This window comes from Zeus faber (assembly GCF_960531495.2).
Source record: "Zeus faber genome assembly, chromosome: 21".
Classification (NCBI taxonomy): domain Eukaryota; kingdom Metazoa; phylum Chordata; class Actinopteri; order Zeiformes; family Zeidae; genus Zeus; species Zeus faber.
In genome coordinates, this window is record NC_137208.1 from 2,957,083 (window position 1) to 2,979,713 (window position 22,631).

A 22,631-nucleotide genomic window follows, 5' to 3' on the forward strand; every position below is an offset into this window, starting at 1 on the left:
TCGCTTGATTCTGAACCAATTTACATAAAATGCAGTTTGCTATAAACGTGAGAAACCGAACACGATACTGGAATTAAATTGAGTTACTGGGGGCGGGTCGAATATTTTTTCATTCACTGCCATTTTTAAAGGAAGGTACAGTATCATGCTTCACCTCATATTGCACTTTAATCTAACGAATATTGAATATATTCGTTAAATATATATAATATCGAACGAGTATTGAATATTTTATGAATTTTAAGATTTTATTTAAACACTGGACATCTTGTTTGTTGTTTTAATTACAGACCATGGGTAAAAGTGTTTTACAGAATAAATGCAAAGCAAAGAAGTATTTGTCGGCCCTTTTTTTTTTTTCTGAGCCGAAAAAGTGATCCGATCGGTGACTCAAAGCCGCGACAGGATCCGAAATGGTGTGTTTTGTGATCTGTTGCCCGCCTCACAGTGAGCGAGGGAGGACTTGAACAGTGGATTATGAACGAGTGTAATTGAATTGAATTTTGAGTTTGTGACTTGAGGACTCTGTCATTTGACGGAGTTGTTCCCGACGAGCGAATCGTTTGCGAGTCGGGCGTGGCCGTGAGGATCAGCGCAGTGATCCGCGTTTCAGACAAAGGTGGTGGCGGTGGTGGTTAACAGGATAGTGGTATAGTGCTGTGGGACGATTCAACCGGAGCGGCCAAAGGTGTGAAACGCCGGAGCAGAGATGACAGAGACCCGGGGGTTCCAACGTCTGGCTTTTGCACCTCGGTGGGGGACACCGGACGGTAAAAGTTGGCGTTTGGTGACGAGGTGCATTGTGAGGTTGGCCCGAGAAAGTCCAGAACTATGTGAAATGAGACATTTCTGGTGCTAAACTGCAGACGATGTGGAAAGTGAACGTTTCTCTTATTGCGTCAGTTTTGTCGTTTGTAGGTCAAACCCTTGACTGTGATTGGCTCCTGGCGTGGGGGCTCACCCTCTCAATATGGTTAAAATATTCCTAGAAAGGCCAACATTCTTACTGTTCCCTCACTCAGTTGTGAGTCAATGGAGTCAGTGATTAATCGTTAACATGTACGAGTGCGGGGTGGGGGTGGGGATGGATGGAGTTTGCCCGGCACGCCCGCCTGAGAGCGACCGCGAGCGATTGCCGGAAAAAGCAGAAGAAGAGCGGCAGGAACGAGAGGAGTGGCGGCGTGGAGACGGCCGGGGTGAGAGTCCGAGCCGAGGGAATGCGAAGCCGCGTCAGCGCCCAAGCCACGGCGCACAGAGGTCATGGCTAGACCCCTCCTCCTTCTCCTCCTCCTCCTCCTCCTCCTTTCACAAAAAGAAGAATATGTCTCCTCCAGAGAGACACCGGGAGCCACTTCCTCCTACTCCTGCCTCCAGAGAGAAGGCAAACGTTTACTGAACGTTTACTGAACGTTTACTGAACGTTTACTGAACATTTACTGGACTTTTACTGAAGGTTTACTGGACTTTTACTGAACGTTTACTGGACTTTTACTGAACGTTTACTGAACGTTTACTGGACTTTTACTGAACGTTTACTGAACGTTTACTGAACGTTTACTGAACATTTACTGGACTTTTACTGAAGGTTTACTGGACTTTTACTGAAGGTTTACTGAACGTTTACTGAACGTTTACTGGACGTTTACTGAACGTTTACTGAACGTTTACTGAACGTTTACTGAACATTTACTGAACATTTACTGGACTTTTACTGGACTTTTACTGAACGTTTACTGGACTTTTACTGAACGTTTACTGGACATTTACTGGACATTTACTGGACTTTTACTGAACGTTTATTGAACGTTTACTGGACTTTTACTGAACGTTTACTGGACGTTTACTGAACATTTACTTAACGTTTACTGAACATTTACTGAACATTTACTGAACATTTACTGAACATTTACTGGACATTTACTGGACAAATGCAGTGACTAACGGGCCCTGAGTCCGGACACCAGAGTGCTTATCTCACCAGTGAGCGGCGGCCCCACGTCCTCCGAGCCCACCCTCGTCCGGGGTGACGATGATGGAGGGAGATGTCTCGTTGATGTCCCCCTTAATTTGACGTTTTTTTATTATTATTGTCAGAATAGCCTTTGAAGAGACCCAGTCCTCCGTAAGAGCTTTGCTGCTTCTGAGATGCAGTGTGTGGTCTGTGCACGTGCAGGATCTGGTGCCCGGGAGCCCGTGGAGCTCTGCCGGCGTCTCGTGTGGTGTGTGTCGCCCACTCGGCGTCCATTCCTCCTCCCTCCTCAGCGTTTATCTTCCCGGGAGCTTTTCCTTGATGGGGTATTCCAAGACTTGGAGATGCTTGACGCTTGTTTTCTATTTTTATTTTTTATAAAAAGCACGAATCTTGCCAAGCCCTTTTGTCTTTGTACTGTGATTAAGGACTTGACGTGATTTGACTTTGCGACGCATTGTTTTGATATCCAAATTGTGGCGAGAACAGATGTGGTCTGGATTATCGTGAGAGGACGATGTAGTCCAACGTTGTGTTCCCCTGGCCTTTAGGAGCGTCACGCTAAACCAGTGTTCTAGGTGTTCACGTGCTCATAATACACACATTTCTAATAAGTCCATGATGATGAGTAGGTGTGTGTTGTTTTTGGGATGGTTGTGCTCCGCCTCGACACAGAGGACGCAAGAATTCCGATGTAATATTTTTGAGAGAGTGAGTGACTGAGAGAGTCTCCCCGTTACGCACGGGGCTCATTTTTGTTTCGTTCAATCAGGAAACGGAGTAAAATAACAGCCCCGCCCGCCTTCTCACGGCCCGGTAGCAAATTCCCCGCGACCCGGCACCGGTCCGAGGCCCGGTGGTTGGGAAACCGGCTCTACGGTGCAAATATTGTGGCGTTACCGATGAAAGTTGACGTAGGGAAGTATGTATCTCATGAATGTCTTGCAGAAGCACGGATATTGTCAAACTATCAATATTGAAGTATTCTTCCAAAAGGATTGCGATACTTGATTTTGTCAGTGTCACCCGGCGCCAATGGCACTCGCCCTTTTTAACGCGAGGCGACCGTCGGAAGGCTCAGACTGCGTCCCGTTGACCACCGCGCATCCAGGAGGTCAACCACTCGTGTGGCCCAGTCGACGGCGTCCGGGTCGATATGGATCAGTACCGTGGATGACGCTCCACTGCTTTTGAAGCCTTTTCCAACGGTGACGGAGGTTGCGCGACTCCCAGCGTCCGAGCCGCACGGCGTCCGAGCTGCGATGGGGAAAATATAACGGGGCTTTGGGGCTTTGGGGCTTCTCATAGACTGTGTCCACAACCAGGAAAAATATTAGTTATAATCATTACACCGGCCTTATCCGTTTTACAACAAAAATCATGAAAGTGAATACTTTCTTTGAGAGAAAGTAATTTCCGTTACTTCCTGTTATTGTATGTCTAATCCTTTTCTGGTTTATGTTTAATTTCCTATCGGTCGAAATTGAGAAAATGAATTTGGGCCAGACAATTTAAAGGGGACCTATTGTGCTCGTTTTGACAGAAGTTAATCGGGTCTCTGAGGTCCCCAAAACATGATTTTGAAGTTTTTTTTTTTTTTTTTTTCTGATAATACCACTTAGCTTATGCATTCTAGCCTTTCTAACATGCCTCTAAACCACCCCGTTCCGAAAGGTGCTGTTTAAGTGGGAGGAGCCGAGGCCCTGAGTTCTCTGAGCCAATGGGGTTTGAGCTGATGTTTGAAAATAAAATAAAATAAATAATATCAATAAATACATCTACAATAAAAACACTGTTTTTATTGGTTTTGTTTGGAGAACGGCACAGCGGATTGTGCGTTGCAGCCTACAGTCTTATCTTCTGCACACTTTATTTAGTTTTTAATTTATTTGTTTTTGAAAGAAACACACAAAAAAAATATTTTCTGAATACTTACATTTCCATCCTCTGCAGTTTGTTCACGACAGTTGGTATCAGTTCCGCTTTCTTTTAAAAGTTTTGAGCTACTCAGATGGGGCCGCTTCTAACCCTACTGTGTCTCAATGTGACGTCGTACTGAGGCACAAATCCCAACGGCTCGTTTTAGGTTTTATGTTTCCCGACACGGACGGCTGAGTCGTTTTATTTCACAGTGTGTTTGTGGGTCGGCCCGTCAGAGAACCAGGCATACGTGCACAAGCACTGAAAAGGTGGATTTTTAGGGGAAGGAGGTCCCCTTTAAGTCATTTAATCACCACAATCAAACTCACTCTGGCAGAGTAGTTAATGTGCGTTAGGAATCTGGGTGAAGTACACAATGGTGCCTTTTAGTAAAAAGGATGACAAAAGAAGAGCGCACTGGCTGGGAGCGGCACTGGTCAACTAGTGGATGTGTCGTGGTCGGTTTGAGCTGAATATGATTTTCATATTCAATATGAAATGTTATGACTGGTTGCACCTTTAAATTCCACGTTCATGTCTGTGTGGAAGTGTCCGCGGGTTCTGAGCGAGATCTGAGTGAGCTCATCTTCTCTCCTCCATTCATCCCAAGTGCCTCGGAGTTGCCCTGGTAACGTGTGTGTGTGTGTGTGTGTGTGTGTGTGTGTGTGTGTGTGTGTGTGTGTGTGTGTGTGTGTGTGTGTGTGTGTGTGGGAGAATAAGCGGGGGCCTGAGAATCCACTGAGTGAAAATTATGTGTCATCAGAGAGGATTAGTAGCCCACGGTTTGAGTCAAGAGCCTGGGATCCTGCTGTCGTGCAGGAGGGTTCCACTGGCTAGACACACACACACACACTCTCTGTAAACCTGAGATGCATTCATAGGCATCGTAGGCATTAAATGACGACAACGGACCCCAAATCAAAACAGATTTTTCTTTTCTAAATCTTTTGTTGTGACACCCGAAGGGGGTGTGTGTGTGTGTGTGTGTGTGTGTTTCACTCAGTGGACTCTCATCCTCTTTATTTATATGTGTGTGTGTGTATATATATATATATATATATATATATATATATATATATATATATATATATATATATATATATATATATATATATATATATATATATATATATATATATATATATATATATATATATATATATATATATTATTATTATTATTATTATTATTATTATTATTATTTTTTTTTTTTTTTTTTTTATACTTTTTTAAAAATTGTATTTTGTATTTTTTATGACTTTTTTTGTCCGAAAAAATACATCCTTAGAGGGGAAAACAATAAAATCCTGCGATCATTGAAAACCCGTGATATTCCCCGTGGAATATCTCTTTCTCTCTCCTCCCTCCCTCCCCTCTCTCTCTCTCTCTCCCCGTCTGTCTGTCTGTCTATCTGTCTGTCTGTCTGTCTGTCTCTCCCTCCCTCCCTCTCTCTCTCTGACCGGTGTTGAACCTCTGCGTCGCTCCTCTAACCTTACCACAGGAAGTTTCCGGTGCTGAAACTGAGCCACGCTGGATTGCTTCCTGCCAGAGTGCGTTGTGGGACATGGTTTGTTTTGGGCTCCCTCCCCTCCCTCCCCCTCCGCTCCACCACCTCCCTGTGCAGATGGCCAGGCTTGGTAGACCGGATCTCTGAGGAGAGAGAGAGAGAGAGAGAGAGAGAGAGAGAGAGAGAGAGAGAGAGAGAGAGAGAGAGAGAGAGAGAGAGAGAGAGAGAGAGAGAGAGAGAGAGAGAGAGAGAGAGAGAGAGAGAGAGAGAGAGAGAGAGAGAGAGAGAGAGAGAGAGAGAGAGAGAGAGAGAGACTGAAATTAATGATCTAAATCAGAAACCGGGAGAGAGAGAGAACACGATATAGCAGTTTTTTCCCTGTATATTCAATCAATATTTCATAAAAAAAAAGGCACATTCACAGGAGGATAAATAAGGGGAAGAATTGTGATGTTGTAATAATCCATGAATGGTGCAATGTGAGGTGTCCTGACCCAACACAAGTTGATGATTAGCTACGAAACACGACACACACTTTCAGAAAGTTGTAAACAGAGGACGCTGGTGTGTTTTTTTTTTTTTTTTGTTTTTTTTTTTCTCGCTCTCTCTTTCGTGTTCAGCGCCGTAATCGATCTGTGAGTTATTTCCCGAAGCCACGTTCCTCCATCTGATTTGCGGCATCGCGATAAAGACGCCATGAAAATATCTATGAAATGTTGCTATCGCCTTACGATCTGCACCGATCAGCCACAACATTCAAACACTGACAGGGGAAGTGAATAACATGGGTCGTCTGGCTCCAATGGCACCTGTCAAGGGGTGGGATATATTGCACGTGGGGAGTTAAGTCCAGCTCGTCTGGTTGGATCCCCCAGAAGAACGACTGCAGCACAAAGTGTTGAAACAGTGAATGTTGTTGTGATAGAAAGGTGTAGAACACACAGTGCATGGCAGCTTGCTGCGTATGGGAGCTCACAGTGTCCATGCTGACCCCTGTCCACCCCTGAAAGCACCTACAATGGACACGTCAGCGTCACAACTGGACTGTGAAGCAATGGTGTCCCTGGTCTGATGATGAAGATTTCTTCTACATCATGTGGACGGGTGGGGTTAGGGTCCGATCCGACGGAGCATCTGTGGGATGTGCTGGAACAACAAGCCCGATCCATGGGGGCCCCATCTCGCAACTTGCAGGACTTAAAGGATCTGCTGCTAACGTCTTAGTGCCAGATACCACAGGACACCTTCAGAGTCTGGTGGAGTCCATGCCTCCACCTCACAGTTGTTTTGGTGGCACCAGGGGGAGCTATACAGTATTAGTGTTATTAGTGGAGGTTTTAATGTTGTGGCTGATCCGTGTATATCGTGGCATAGCAGAGCCCTACACGGGATGTGTTATGGGTGTCGGGGGTTGACGTGACGCTTGTTGACGTGCACGCTCATGCCGACATCTGATTTCCGCCATTTTCTAGGGATGGAGCGTCGATTCCAAAAGAGTTGAGTCGCTTCAAATCACCTCAGTTCTGAGAATCGAAAATGAAAAAAACAAACGGAACTGAGGAGTCGACTCCGTTTGCCGTCTCGACTCCAAACTGTGGGATCGAAGAGACGGCTTGCGCTCAGTGGGTTTGTGAGTCATTTACTTTTATGTAAGCCCATCGATGGCACTCTGTGTTTGACTCCTTTGGTCTGATCCATTGCACCCGTGGGTGGGGGGTGGAATCTGAACGCCCGGCGGCCGGCCGGACGACGGGAGCTTGTCTGCGTGGTGGAAGGTGGAGGAACTCCACAGATGTTGGCAGTGCGGCGGAACTTTCTTTGTTCGCGGACGACACGGAGAAGAAAGTGATGCATTTGCTTTGCAGCACACACACACACACACACACACACACACACACACACACATTGACAAGACCTTACTTACAAAAGCATGTTTGTTATTGGGTTGCTCTTTGTGGTTTCAATGAGCACTTGCAAAAGGTTTGTTTTGTATTTCCCCCCGCTGTATTTCTGACCAATGAATGAATGAATGTCAGTCTTTTGCGAGTGCGTCTCCAGCTCTGCGGAGACGCCCCTCCGGTTGACACGCCCCTCAGAAAATGATATTTATTGTTTATTTATTTATGTATTTATATTTTTTTTGTGGCCGCGTGAAACCGAATCGGAACAAATGGAAAACGAACCAAAAGTATAAATATGGGTCTGATTCAGACTCGCCAAAGGGACTGAAGGCGGAGGCGTTCTTGAAAAGATGCAGCACCTTTTGACCAAAAAGACTTGTTCGGAACCAGAGAAGAACAGCATTTGGCTTCTTTCTGTGTTTTTGGTGCAAGCCCCCTGAGGGGAACTCTCTTTGGTCTTTATCTCGCTCTGAGAGCTCCCCTCGTCACGATTGGTCCAAATGCCCCCGGTGTCCAGGCCACCTCCTTTTATGTTTTTCTTTTTGTTTTTTAATCTCTATTCCACAAGCCGCTCCTTCATTTCAGAAGTCCACACTCGCCCGCCTGCTGTACTGGCTGTTGAAAGTTGCCGTTGCGATTTGAGGCCTTGACGCACACCAAAGGGTTTTGGAAAGGCTTGCTGTGGTGTGTGGGGGGGGGTGTAGTTTAACCAGCAACACCTGTCTTGGGTCTAGGTAATTGGGCCCGGGATCAGGGTGGCTGATCGCCTGTTGCTGGTCAGGTAAACAGGTAAAACACCCATCCCGACACCCACACACACACAGCAGAGCCTCTGTCATGACGTGTGTCCATGTGCTCCCGGCTTGTTACATCCGTCCACGCTCTACAGTAAACTGCTGTGTTTGCACATCTCCGCCTGTGTCTTTGTGCCGGAGGGCCCTGAAAACACCACTCGGGTGGGGTGTGGCAGGCGGAGCGGAGATAAAATGGTAACAAACAGGTTTGAGTTAATCGTGACCCGGCCGATTGGGATCGTATAGAGAGGGGTCTGAAAGCCAGTCTGCAGCGACACTCCCCTGGACTACTCCAACGCCGCCGGATCTCAAATCGTTACCAAATTGGCTTTGGAGATCCCGTAATGTGGCCCCGGTTTAACTTCAACAGATCCACCGCTCCCCCCGTACTTCCTGCAGAACCCTGTGAGCTCGTGCCAAAGGTTGCGTTCTCTTTTGTGTGTGTGTGTGTGTGTGTGTGTGTGTGTGTGTGTGTGTGTGTGTGTGTGTGTGTGTGTGTGTGTGTGTGTGTGTGTGTGTGTGTGTGTGTGTGTGTGTGTGTGTGTGTGTGTGTGTGTAAAGCCTTGTCGCCTAACAAGGAAATGTCGTTTTAATTCTTTCTGTGGTTCCTCCCCCTGATGTGTCTGCAGGCTCCTAAAAATACTTTTTATTGGACCTTGAAAGTCATCGAGTAGCCCTGAAGTTTTGTCTCGTTTTATATATATTTTCTTGTAAATGATTCCAGTTTCCTATGCATTTTAATCCAATGAATGAATTCAATTGAAACCCAGATTTTGGGCCCGACCCGAAAAAAAAAAAAAAAGAAACGAATTATGGTTCTAAAAAATATGTTGCCAGATGATCTGGTGGTTTGAGGTATCGTACCAGTGTTTTTCAACCCTCCCCGATCTGCTCTGGAGTCCGTCCTGGCCGCGGCGACGGCAAATCGCGAGTGTTGAACATGTTGAGTATTTACGATCCGTCTGTGGTTCGTCACCGAGAACCGATGGGGAAGCCAAGCCGTCCTGGAGCTCCATGCTCACGTCATCTCCATTACTCCATTATTCTGTCTTCGCTGTGAAGAAACGTAATGGAATCTGGGATGGGATCAGGAATGGGATCAGATCTGGAACGGGATCTGTTAGTGTGCGCTGCTGTTCGGGCAAATAGTTTCCTCTCCGCACACGGCAGGAACAAAATGGTGTCATGTGTCAGGGTGTGTCAGGGTGTGTCAGGGTGTGTCAGGGTGTGTCGCGTGGGTCTCTAACCTTTTTAAAATCTGTTCAGATTCGAAAAATCCTTGTAGTGCGTGCCGGGTTTCACCTGTTCCCGAGGAACCAAATCACATTACACTCAGCTGTTCTAGAGGAGCTCAACTCGTTTTGGACTTGGACTTTCATACTCACCTGTCGAGAGAAATCCGTGAGAATCCTTAAACTGGCCGCTCGGACAGTGGGACGTTGTGTTTCAGCCGGGGTGTTGGACAGGATGTCGTGTACCGGACGTCGTCACGTGAGAGGATGTCCAACAAGGACTGTTTGGATCCTGGTTTCACCCTTATCTCCCTGCGTATACGGACACCAAACGATAGACGTACCTTCAAATGGGCTGCGTGGCCTGACGCCTGTCACGCTCTGCCTCCCTGACGGGGGAAGAATTTGAGAAGCACTGATCTCGGCCACAACCTACTTTTGGTCCAAAAGGAAATAAGTCTTCCTCCTCAATTTTGTTGAAATTTGTCCTTTAAAAAGTAACTAGTAATTAACTAAAGTAACTAGTAATTTGTCTGCTGGGTTACAGATAACCAGGGTAACCAAGATAATCAGGGTAACCAAGGTAACCAGGTAGCCAAGGTAACCAGGGTAACCCAGATAACCAAGATAACCAGGTAACCAGGACCTCTGGAGCGGACACAGTCTGTGGGCGGGGGGGGGGGTTGTATGACATCATAGAGGGGTTTTTCATTTCATAGAGATTGGCCACGCCTTCAAAACGTCCGTTGCCTGAGGGAGAGCGACCCCCCCCCCCCTCAGGAGGAAGTGTTTGGGGAGCGTTGATAAGTGACACAAGCGGTGAGACACAAGCGGTGAGACACAAGCGGTGAGACACAAGCGGTGAGACAAGAGACATGGGTCATGGGTCATGGGTCATGGGTGTTGTGCAGGCGCTGAACTGAACTTTGAAAAGTTTGGCCCTTGCGTTGACCGCTTGCAGTTCCGGGGGAAACGTCACAAAGTGTGGGTGTGGGGGGGTATTAAAGTGGTAATCCATGAGATCGTTTGGTTTGAAAAGTCTCATATTTGGTGCTTTGTTCCACGTGGGAAGAAACAGCCCCCCCCCCCCCCCCCCCCCCGCGACGGGGTCCGCCTTCCACGGCCACAACGCCAACACCAAGCATGAGGAAAGAAAGCCAAACAAATGAGCAGATTCCAAGAGGGAGAACTTTGGGGGCAAAGAAAGCCACGCAGGCTTCGGAAAAACCAAACGTTGCCATTTTGAATCAATTTGCGGGTCTTGCGGCGCGACCACCGACACGCGAGGTTATGGATCACCGCCTTAAAATCTCCCGAAGCTCAGAGAAACAGCATTTTGAATCATTCTGATTTATCTTTTTATTATTATTTTTTGGTGCTGGATGTGACTCCTGCTGTGATTCAGTGCTCTGGTCACCCACCAGTGCAGATGTTTTTCTCATGTTTTCCCACGACGGAGGAAGAATCACGAGGCGGAGTGAAAGACAAGGGGGCGGGTGCGGGAAAAAGCTGTTATTTCTTCACCGCTTCTGTAATTCTACAGAAGAACACACCAAACTCCAGCTTTTTGGGAAATTCGCTTTTTTTTTTTTTTGCCTAAGTTCACACGAGAAGATCGACACCAGTTCCATCGCATTTCAACAGATAAATAGATAAATAAATAAACAGATCACTATTTTTACCTTTTTATTTTTTACATTTTAAAATAAATTAAATAAATTCTAAATTGAATAAATACATTTTCAAATGTATTTTACAGTTAATTAATTAACTTATTTATTTACTATTTGTGCCCCTTCAAAAGCGACGCACGCTCAGAGGCTCCGCTATTTTAAAACTATTCTCTGCGTAATCCTACCGGGCTGCCCTCCGATATGCCTGTCAGGAATTGGCAGATCGCAGCAGTCAACCGAGTAAATAGACTTTCTTTCTCTTCCCCGAAACAACCCCATCATCTCTCCAACCCCCCCCCCCCCCTTTTACTGCCTTTTCTCTTCCTTTCTCCTCCCACCACCCTTCCCGCAAATCAACCCCCCCCACCCCCACCCCCCGGCGCCATTTTTAAAACTTTTATCTTCACTTCCTCAATGTCTTCTTTACTGCCTGCGCCTCCTTCTTCCTTCCTCCCCTCCCCCGCCCCCTCTCATTTCCTGCCCTCCACCCTCCCTCCACTCCCCCATCCCCCTCCTCCTCCCCCACCCCTCCTTCCTCTCCTTCCTGCTGCCTTCCTTCCTGCCCCCCCCCCCTCCCCATCTCATTAAGCCCCCTCGCACCTCCCCCGAGCCCCTCCGCCCCCTCCTCCACCCCCACCCCCCCCCCCGCCTCTGGTCCTCGCTCTGTTTGCCTCCGTTGGTCCCGTTTCCCCTTTTTGCCTTTTCAGTCCCTCCCGTTCCTCTCCAAACCGCCGCGCTCGCTTCTCCGTATTTATCTTTCGAAAATTGCGATTCTTATGTGTCAATCTTTGGGGGGAAAAAAGGTGATCATTAAAAACCGGTGATTTTGCACCTGGTTTTGTTATTCAGGTATCCAGAATCCAGCAAGGTTGGAAATAGACACTTATAATAGTAGTACGGCAATGAGATTAGTATTAATAATAATAATAATAATATAATAATAATAAAAATAATAATGATAATAGAAGAAGAAACAGTCTTTAATTGGCTTGTCCTTCCTCCGGGGGCACAGCCAGGAGCAGTGGGCAGCGTACGTGGACGCACCCGGGGACCAGGTGATAAATGTCCATCGCTGGTCAGACGATGATGGGTGCATGTTTTTGAGGGGGGTCCTTACTGACGTGAGGTGGAGGAAACCCCATGTGAGCACGGGGAGAACATGCAAACTCCACACAGAAAGGCTCCTGTTTGGGAGATAACCCACCGGAGCACGGTGCCAACAGCGCCCCAGGCGGGAATCGAACCCAGGACCTTCTTGCTGGAGGCAGCAGTGCAATGCACTGCGCCACCGTGCCACCGATATATTATATATTATATATATACATGTTGAATCAACAGACAACGAGACTAAGATTAGATTATATCATATTCCAATTAAGACCACATTGAAAATTTGATAGATTTGTTTTGCGAGAAGTCCTTGAAAATGGAAATAGATGGTGCTTAGAAAAAGTGCTTCAAAAGCCCTTGAATTTCATTTTCGTAACGGCAGAATGAACCTTGACCCCGACCACGCCACGTGAGCGCCGTCGGAGAACGTGCAACAACGACCGCGTGGATCGGCCTCGTTTGGCCGCGACCTCCAGAACAATAGGTTCAATCACATCTAACAATAAAAAGCTGCTGGGATTTTTGGGATCCCAGAGTAATTATTATGGGATGGGATCCGAGGTCCAAATGAAGGACCTCGATGTGGGGGGGGGACTGCGTACAGGCACATCGGCAGCGTCTTCCTTCTTTGTTTGATTCCGTTCTAATCTGGCTCCGTGCGGTCGGACCGGGCTCACCGCTGCTCCCCGCTGCTCCCCGCAGGGCTGCAGCCTGTGTTCTGGAGCCGCGACGACGTGTCGCACTGGCTGCGCTGGGCCGAGAAGGAGTTCGCCCTGCGCCCCATCACCAGCGGCTCCTTCCAGATGAACGGGAAAGCTCTGCTGCTGCTCACCAAGGAAGACTTCCGCTACCGCTCCCCGCACTCAGGTAGAGGGCGCGCACGCACGCACACGCACGCCAACACACACACACACACACACACACGAACATACTTGGCTGTGTGTCTTAATACACACACACAAGCATATGCTCTCATTACACACACACACTCACATTCCCAGCGAACACACTGTCCTGCCCAGAACTGCGCGCACACACACACACACACACACACACACACACACACACACACACACACACACACACACACACACACACACACACACACGCAAGTACTCATGCACAGATAAAGGTACATGCAAACTCGCACACACACACACACACACACACACACACACACACACACACACACACACACACACACACACACACACACTCAAGAACATACTTGGCTGTGTGTCTTAATACACACACACAAGCATATGCTCTCATTAACGCACACACAAACGCACACAATTTGCACTCATACCGGTTTTGTGTTGCCTAGCAACCACAATTCCCAGATAGTGTTTGAATAAGTGTTGAATGGCAGAAGAATGGATGTGAGTCGGTTTGTTGTGCTCTTCTTTATTATTTTCCTCTATGATAATATGTACATGTTGAAATGATTCATGAAAGTCAGCTCTCTTCTGAGTGCACTGCTCATTCGCCATGAAGCGGTAAGACAGAGGGGAATTTGGGACCCAAAATTGACCTCCTCACGTGCTCTTCTCTGGGCTGTTTTTATTTAATTTTTGTATTTAATGTTCATGGCTGTTTTTATTTCATTTTTCTTTTCTTTTTTTAACCTTTTTTTGCGTTCATTCGTTTCTCATTTTTTACGCAATTTTATTTACCGTCATTTCCGACGCAAAGGCAGGATCGTGTAAAAATCCAAACCTATGTGAGTAACGCGATGCGCAGCGCGCAGGGTTCCTTTTGAGTTTTTACAACATGGCTGAGCTGCTGCAGCTGCGGCGACGCGCCTGCCGGCCTATCTCTGGTGGAGGGAGGAAGAGATACGTCCTCAACGGTTGATCAGGAAGTTAAAAAAAGAAAAAAAAAGCCCTAAAGCGAACAACAAAAGACCACAACTGGAAGTAGAAAACAAACTGAAAACCCAACCGTCACTGTGGGAGCACCAGGGGCCAGATGTAGCGGCTCTGGCCCCGCCTATCTCACTCTTTTTTTTTTTTCTTAAAGTTTATTTTTTTTTTTTGGAAACAAAGCCGCTCAGGGCTATCGCGTTACAGCAGAGTGGGGCCCCGCTTCCATCAAGGTACCAGGAAGTCAACGAGGAACCTTCTGGAACAGGAACCTTATCGCTGCCCGAAATGCTTCCTGGCCGCTTTTCCCGCCGCGCTGAGGAACCGCGGAGATGATGAAAATGGGGAGGAAGTGCCAAAAAACACGACGTGACACTCTCGTCGCAGCTCCGTCGCCCGCCGTCTTCCTCGGGTCCTGGCTCGCCGCCCGGCGGGCCGTGCCGGGCTGAGGGGGTTAGGTGCCTGGCTCGAGGGCGCACACTTCAGCGCGCTGCCGGGGGGAGTTGGGGATCGAACCGGCAAGCTTCCGAATCGATCACTAGAGGAAGGACCCGCTCGGGAGGACCTGCTACGGCGTTTTCCAGGCTCGCGCAACCTGCGTTTGACCAATCGGTGTCGTTCAGTGCTACAAGCTCCGCCCCCAATTGTTTCCCATTCCGCTGAAAAAGTACCACCTCGCTTGCAGGGAACTTTCTCGGGTCCAGGAAGTATCGTAGTGGAACCCTTTTTGGGGACAAATTCCCTCCCGTGAAAGAAAAAGGCGGAAACTCCTAAGTACACGAGTTATGGTTCCTGTGGTGAAAACGCCTTTTAGGGAAGTGTGAAGGAAGCATCCAAGATGGCTTCCTAGATACTGAACGTCAACATTCCAGGGAAGCTCCTCCTTGGTTAGTGTAGGCCATTCTCGCGCTGGGCGATAAAACGATCTATAAAATTTTCCTGATTTAAAATCTTCCACGATAATGATAAATTTATGAGATTAATTTTCCATTGTTATTTTTGAGTCTTGTTTTCCTCGACCTACAAAGACACGACACCAACAGCCAATCGTACGATAGAGAAACAACCATGTGACACCAACAGCCAATTGTACAGATTCTGATTCTGATTATAAATAATTGTATATTATAAACCAGAATTAACCTTCTGGTTTCTTCAGGGTTATGTCCTTGGAGAATACTCTTAAAACTATAAATTGAGGTTTATTATTATCATTATTATTATTATTATGTTTTGTGATATAACCATTTGGTCCTTAATATTTACTTGATTCGCACACGGGATGCCTTGTTTTGAGGCTCTGATTGGTCACTTTCATAGCATGCGGAGAAAGGTGGGGATAGAAAGGTGGGGATAAAAGGTGGGATAAAAGGTGGGATAAAAGGTGGGATAAAAGGTGGGATAAAAGGTGGGCTGTTGATTTGAAATGCTTTGTGCACACGTTTTCCCCTCAAGTTATTTGCTCAGCGCCGAGGCCTCGGCTCGTTTCAGTCTCGTCCATAACCTGCCCGGTTACCACCCGGTACCGCCCTCTTCGCTGTGTAGTACTTACTGTAGTACTTCAGTCTGGTCGACGTCGGTGTAGACGGTGTCTACTTTGCGCTCCGTGTGAGGGAACCAGGTTTTTGGTATTATTCCGTGCTTGACCGGACTTCCTCTTTCCCAGCGCTTCAGTCCAACCAACCCTGCGTTGGAACCCTAACGTAGGATTGTCAGTTGCTGTTGAGTATTTTGGGATGTCTTGATCAATGTCACTTTTCAAGATTGGCAACAAATTCTCCCGCGTGGCCTCGGTTAGTAACTGAAAAAAAGCGCCAACGGAATGCGGCAACGGAATTTGACTTCCCTCCCTTACTTCCCTGTTTCCTCTTTTTATTGTCGCACGGATGATTTGGGGAAATATTTGTAAATCAAAGGGATTTCCCATAATTTCTTAAACTCGTGGATTGTTCCTATTTTTTTTCTTCAGAATAATCTGTTTGTTTCTTTTTACATATTTATTTCATATCACATGAGTAATTAGACCTGGCAGCCAACAACTCAACTACCAACTCCCTCAACTCTAACACCAAAAAAACACAATGTTTGAGTTGTGAATGATTTTATTCTGTGATTTGATTTTATTCTGACAAAAATATTTATTTGCCGCACTGCAAAGAGTAAATCACATCAGTCACCTTCAAAGTCAACAGCCTGGCCTTTTTGTCTTTTTGCCTTGGGCTTTAACTGAGTTCAGTCATTATCATCAGTTTGTGAACTGAACATTATTTTGGGACTCCCGGCTCCCGACTCAGCGATGAGATTTGTTCGCTGCGAACAGATCGTTTGCGAGTCTTGCGTCGGTAATAATAGGCTCGGTCACGCGGTCCCCTTTTTCACGTGGTGACGGAGGCCACACTCCGCGACACTTCCAGACGGTCCAGCCGCCGACCTCTGACCTCCGACCTTGTGCGTCTGCGCAGGCGACGTCCTGTACGAGCTGCTGCAGCACATCCTGAAGCAGAGGAAGCCCGGCGCGTCCTACGCCGCCGCCTACTTCCCCGGGAACTCCTTCCACTCGCTGCCGGAGAGCGGCATCCAGCACCTCAAGCTGGAAGGTCGGTGGCTTCTCGTCCTCCATCAGCTCCATCACATCACTTATCATATCCCATAACTCATCATATGACCTATCCTGTCACTCATCATAGCATTTACAATATCATCCATATAATGTATCATATAATTTATCATATCTATCATTTATTGATATCTTCTTTATCATTTTCATATCATAAAACACATTTTATTGCAGCTCTTTGTATCAGTCACACCATGAAGTTCAATTCTGTTCAATTATTATGAGAAAACAATATTCAAGGCAGTTATTTCGGCAAGTCCTTCACTTTCACAGATATGGGCCTCAAAAGTCGTGACACGTCTTTATTTCCTTTTGACTTTTGTTTACGTACCTGACTGAAACAGTCTGTCAAAAACTATCAAATAATAATGACAATGAAAGCATATAATACCAATAATTAATAATCATAAAAAATAAACTGAGCATAGAGAGCGGAGACTTTGGACTTTGTGTCCTGTCTCTTTCTTTCTCTTCTGTTGTTTGTTTCATTCTTTTTATTTTTTTCCTTATTTTATTATTTTAATTTTTTTTATTTTCTTACTTGGACTCTGCCTCTCCTTCTCTGACCCTGAGGAGACAAGAAGCTGCAGCAGCAGCAGCAGCGGCAGCAGCAGCAGCTGATGCAGCAGCAGCAGCAGCAGCTGATGCAGCAGCAGCTGATGCAGCAGCAGCAGCAGCAGCAGCAGCAGCCGCCTGATGACATGTTTACCCAAAAACCTGTCGCACAAGGAAGCGGCGGCTGCGGCTCCCCCCCCGCCCTGCGCTTCCCTGCAACATGATCAGCTTCTCTCTCCGCCGCGTACTTCCTTGTTTTCATGCGTTTCAACTTGCACATAAACACACGCGACGCTTTGAGGAAGTGGATGAACTGTTAAACTTAACGGGGCTTTTAGTTTTTGAGGTGAGGCGTCTCAAACTGGGTCAAGTTTCTGCATCGAAACCTGACGTGAACGAGAGGAATTGTTACATTAATTCATGTTACATGAATTAATGTAACATTCATGTTACAGTGTTGTGAAAAGACTCACACCACTGTGTTACATTCATGTAACACAGTGGTGTGAGTGTTTGCCCTCGTCCTGATTTTTTATTTATTTGCATGTTTGTCACGCTTAAATGTTTCAGATCATCAAACAGAAAAAATGTAAATATTACACAAAGACAACACAAATAAACACAAAATGCAGTTTTTAAATGGTGTTTATTATTATTATTATTATTATTATTATTATTATTATTGAGGGGAAAAAAATCCATACCCACATGGTCCTGTGTGAAGAAGTGATTGGCCCCTTGGCCCCTAAAGCTAATAAGTGGTTGGGGCCCCCTTAGCAGCAACAACTGCAGTCAAGCGTTTGCGATAACTGCCAAGGAGCGTTTGACAGCGCGTGGAGGAGTTCTGACCCACTCATCTCTGCAGAACTGTTGTAGTTCAGCCACATTGGAGGCTTGTCCAACATGAAGCGCCTTTTTAAGCTCACGCCACAGCATCTCCACCGGAGTCAGGACTTGGACGCGGCCGCTCTAAAGGCCTCATTTTGTTTTTTTGGAGCCAGTGAGAGGTGGACTTGCTGCCGTGTTTTGGATCGTTGTCCTGCTGCACAAGCCAAGGGCGCTTCAGCTGGAGGTCACCAGCAGACGGCCGGACGTTCTCCTTCAGGGGTTTTGGGGAGACTGTAGAATTCATGCTTCCATTCACCACAGCAAGTCTTCCAGGTCCTGCAGCAGCAAAACAGCCCCAGACCATCACACCACCACCACCACCATCACACCACCACCACCACCACCACATTTCTCTGTTGGTATGATGTTCCTTTTCTGAAATGCTGTGTTACTTTTACACCGGATGTCATGGGACACACACCTTCCAAAAAGTTCAACTTCTGTCTCGTCAGTCCACAGAGTATTTCCCCAAAAGTCTTGGATCATCAAGATGTTTTCTGGCAAAACCGAGACGAGCCTTTATGTTCTTTTTGCTCAGCCGTGGTCGTCGTCTTGGAACTCTGCCACGCAGGCCCTTTGTGCCCAGTCTCCTCCTTATGGTGGAGTCATGAACACTGACCCTAACGCAGGCGAGTGAGGCCTGCAGCTCTCTGGACGTTGTTGTGGGGTCTTAGGTGACCTCGTGGTTGGCTGGAGGCCCAGAGCTTTAGAAATGGCTTTGTAACCTTTCACAGACTGATGGATCTCAATGACTTTGTTTCTCGTTCGTTCCTGAATCTCTTGGGATGGCAGCACGACGTTCTGAGGGTCTTTTGGTCGACTTCACGTTGTCAGGCAGGTCCCATTGAAGTGGTTGTTGATTGAGAACAGGCGTGGCAGTAAGCGGGCCTGGGCGCGGCTGGAGACGTTGAACTCAGCTTTCAAGGATGTGATCAACCACAGTTCATTGATGTTTTAACAGGGGAGGGGGCAGCAATCACTTCTTCACACAGGGCCATGTGGGTTTGGATATTTTTTCCCCTCAACAATAAACACCTTCATTTAAAAACTGCATTTTGTGTTTACTTGTGTTGTCTTTGTCTTATTTTTAAATTTGTTTGATGGTCTGAAACATTGAAGTGTGACAAACATGCAAAAAGGTAAGAAATCAGGAAGGGGGCAAAGACTTTTTCACACCACGGTATAAAAATAAATGTAGGCGTTAAACTTCTACAGACTGCTGCACGGCGCAGTAGCTCCACCTAGTGGCTGCTTGGATGTGGTGCAGCTCAGTCAGAGCCGAGCGCCGTGACTGGAAAATACTAAAATATATTATTACTTTCAGTGCAAAAAAACCCATAAAAATCGCATATTTATACACATACAAGTGCAAATCTCCTGAAAAAATTTAATTGACCTTCATCAGTGATGTTGAGTTTTTACATTTAGTTAAAAAAAAAATACAAACAAACAAAATACAAATAAAATAAACATCCAAAAAGAATAGTTTGGGAACCCCATATGCAAGGCAAGTTTATTTTTTACAGCACATCTCAAACACGATGGCGAAAGTTCAAAGTGCTTTGCGTAAGAGTAGTAAGTAAAGGTGTTAAAAAACGTTTACTGATATAAAAACCAATGTGACTATAAATTTGAATAATAAAAGCACAGAAAAAAGGAGAAAATATTGTCAAACTATCCGCATCAAGGCATCCATCCTAAAACCTCATGGTGTTTGATCTTCCTCCCCCTCAGAAACGGTACGCCGCGCCCCCCGCGGAGCAGAGTCCCTCCCCCAGCACCCGCCCACCATCGAGCTGGTGCGGCACCGCCCGCGCTCGCCGCACCACCCTGTGCCTCCCCGCCACTCCCCGCCCGATCTCGGCGGGCAGCGGGTGGGCGTGGCCGAGGACCTGACGCTGCCCGACAGCAACCACCACCTGCCCGAGGACCTGTACCCGCTGTCGGTGTCGCCGGCGGCGCCGCCCAACGGCCGCTGCCCGACGCCGCGGGAGACGCCCGGCAGCCCTGGCGGCCAGGAGGCCCCGCCCCCTCGTGTCATCCAGCTGATGCCCAGCGCCATCATGCACCCGCTGATGCTCAGCCCGGGCCGTGGAGGTGGAGGAGGTGGAGGAGGGGGCGGCGGCTCCGCCCGGGACTACAGGCTGGGCCTCGGGGCGGCGCCCTCGCTGGAGAACGGGCGCGACGGGAAGGTCCACGCCCACACCCACCACCAGCTGGCACTGGCCCAGCAGCAGCTGCTCCACCAGGAGGAGGCGCTGTACCGAAACCACATCATCATGCCGGTGTCCCCACCCGAGGAGCAGGCCATGCCCATCGGACGGATAGCAGGTGGGTTCAGCGTCGAGGAGCCTCCGTCTGCTCCCCCAGCCAAGGCCCCGGGGCCTCTAACGTGATCAGATTCAAGTCTCGGGATCCACTCCGAGAAGATCTTTATTCCTAGAGAAACAGGGTTTCTACCTAGGTGCTGGAGGTGCTTGAATTTTGTCCTTGAAGTACTGGAATACCTTGGAAAAGAAAAGATTTTTGTGCCGAAGTGCTTGAAAAGTCCTTGAAAAAAATGCGATCATTGAAAAGCTGTGGTAATCCTCCAGTTTTGTTTTTCAAATCACAACGTAATAAAATAAATTCCAGAATGGCTTTTATGGCATGCATGATTAATCTACGGTAGCATGGTTAGAAATAGACACTTATAATTGATAATATATATACTTATAAATACAGGCAACCGCCCAGTTATTATTCAGCTTGTGTCAGCTTGAAAAAGATTTGTTATTGACATCCATAAACACACAGACACATCAGCACCAAGGTCTTGGGTGGGCTGTGTTGGCAAGCTGTGGAGAGCATCACGGAGCCATGGTATCTCTGGTGTCATTGCTCTTCCAAACCCTAACCCTTTATTCAAACCCTAAAAGCCCCAAAAGCCCCAAAAGCCCTAAAAGCCTGCGTCCTTCCTCCCAGATTGCCGGCTGCTGTGGGACTACGTCTACCAGCTTCTGTCCGACAGCAGGTACGAGAACTACATCCGCTGGGAAGACCCCATCAGCAAGGTCTTCCGCATCATGGACCCCAACGGCCTGGCCCGGCTCTGGGGGAACCACAAGGTAGGTTAGGACCGCCCCGACCCCGCCCCTCTTCTGTCTAACCCTAACCCTTACCTGCCCTACGTGCCCCATGATGCCCGGCCTGACCCTCATGATAACCCTAAGAAAAAGACAAGTAAGAATTACTGTTCAATTTTTCAAGTATGTTGTTGTGTTGAATGGCTCCTTGTGCCTTTCCTGTCAAACAGAACAGAACCAACATGACGTACGAGAAGATGTCACGAGCACTGAGACACTACTACAAACTGAACATCATCAGGAAGGAACCCGGACAAAGACTCCTCTTCAGGTGAACCATGTCACCATGTCACCATGTCACCATATCCACCATATCACCATGTCCACCATATCACCATGTCCACCATATCACCATGTCCACCATTAGTTTGCCTTGAAATGTTCACTCTGCTTCAATATTAAAATAACAATAAAACGCTGATGACATTTGTAAGTTGGGTATCGAAATTCAAAGTTTTAATTCCTAAGTCGTTCATCTGCTCAGTATTGTTATTGTCTGGGGCAACTGAGCAACCGTTATTGTCCAAGGCAACTGGGCAGCTGTGATAGTCGGGGACACAGGGCAATCGTTATTGTCTGATGCACATGGGCAACTGTTATTCTTTGGGGCAACCATTATTGTCAGGGGCAACTGGGCAGCCGTTAATAGTCCGAGGCAACCGGGCAACCTTTAATGTCGGAGGCCCTGTTTCAGGGCCTTGAAAAGGGTTGGAAAAAATGCATTGAAAAGCGTCGTCGTTGCTGATTCTGTGTTGCCAGGTTCATGAAAACCCCCGACGAGATCATGAACGGCCAGACGGAGCGACTGGAGCACCTGGACTCAGACGCAGAGGAACAGACCTACATCAAGGAGGAGTGCTGAGGGCGGAGGAGAGCGAGACGGGAGCAAGAAGGGAAGAAAGAAGGGAAAGAGAGACAGACGGGAACTCACCCCCCATGAAACTACTTCAGCCGCCGTTGCCTTCCACATGCAGCTTGAACAATCTGAACCCCGAGGGAGGAGGAGGAGGTGGAGGAGGAGGGAGGGAGACACCTCGGCGGATTCTCCACGTTGCCTTTCAGACTTTTCAGACTTGCAGGCTGTGTTCAGATGTTTGTTTTTTTGTTGTTTCTCTTGCAGCCTGTTTTTACTTCCTGGAGTCGAAACCTTTTCTCTTTTATTTTTTATTTTTTATTTTTTTTACTTTTAAATTCCACTGCAAAAGCAAACCAATCACTTTGTGCGTCTGCCGCCGTCTTAGCTGATTCCTTTTTCTTTTATTTTTTTCTTTCATTGGGTTTGGTTTGAAGCCCCCGACATGCGTCACAGCGGGGGTCTCAAGCTCAAACGATCCGGGGGCCGAACAACATGTCTGCCAAACAATAGAAACAAGTCTTTGTTATATTCTATTTTGTATTGATTCATGTTCCGAAAACAAACATGAAGTCAAAATGCATGGATCAATTAAGCATTGTGATTAAAAAATAATAATAAT

General features: G+C 47.2%; 1 protein-coding gene across 2 annotated transcripts in view; it reads left to right on the top strand.

Annotated features, from left to right (window-relative positions):
* Positions 1 to 22,187, top strand: part of etv6 (ETS variant transcription factor 6) — a 34,022-nt gene extending 11,835 nt beyond the window's left edge. For both annotated transcript variants that reach the window (XM_080022159.1, XM_080022160.1), the window contains exons 3-8: positions 12,809 to 12,973; positions 16,434 to 16,568; positions 19,766 to 20,362; positions 20,996 to 21,138; positions 21,327 to 21,427; positions 21,916 to 22,187. In XM_080022159.1, coding sequence (XP_079878285.1) covers positions 12,809 to 12,973; positions 16,434 to 16,568; positions 19,766 to 20,362; positions 20,996 to 21,138; positions 21,327 to 21,427; positions 21,916 to 22,018 — 1,244 coding nt within the window. In that variant the 3' untranslated portion in view covers positions 22,019 to 22,187. The remainder of the gene's footprint in view (positions 1 to 12,808; positions 12,974 to 16,433; positions 16,569 to 19,765; positions 20,363 to 20,995; positions 21,139 to 21,326; positions 21,428 to 21,915) is intronic.
* Positions 22,188 to 22,631: the final 444 nt, after the last annotated feature.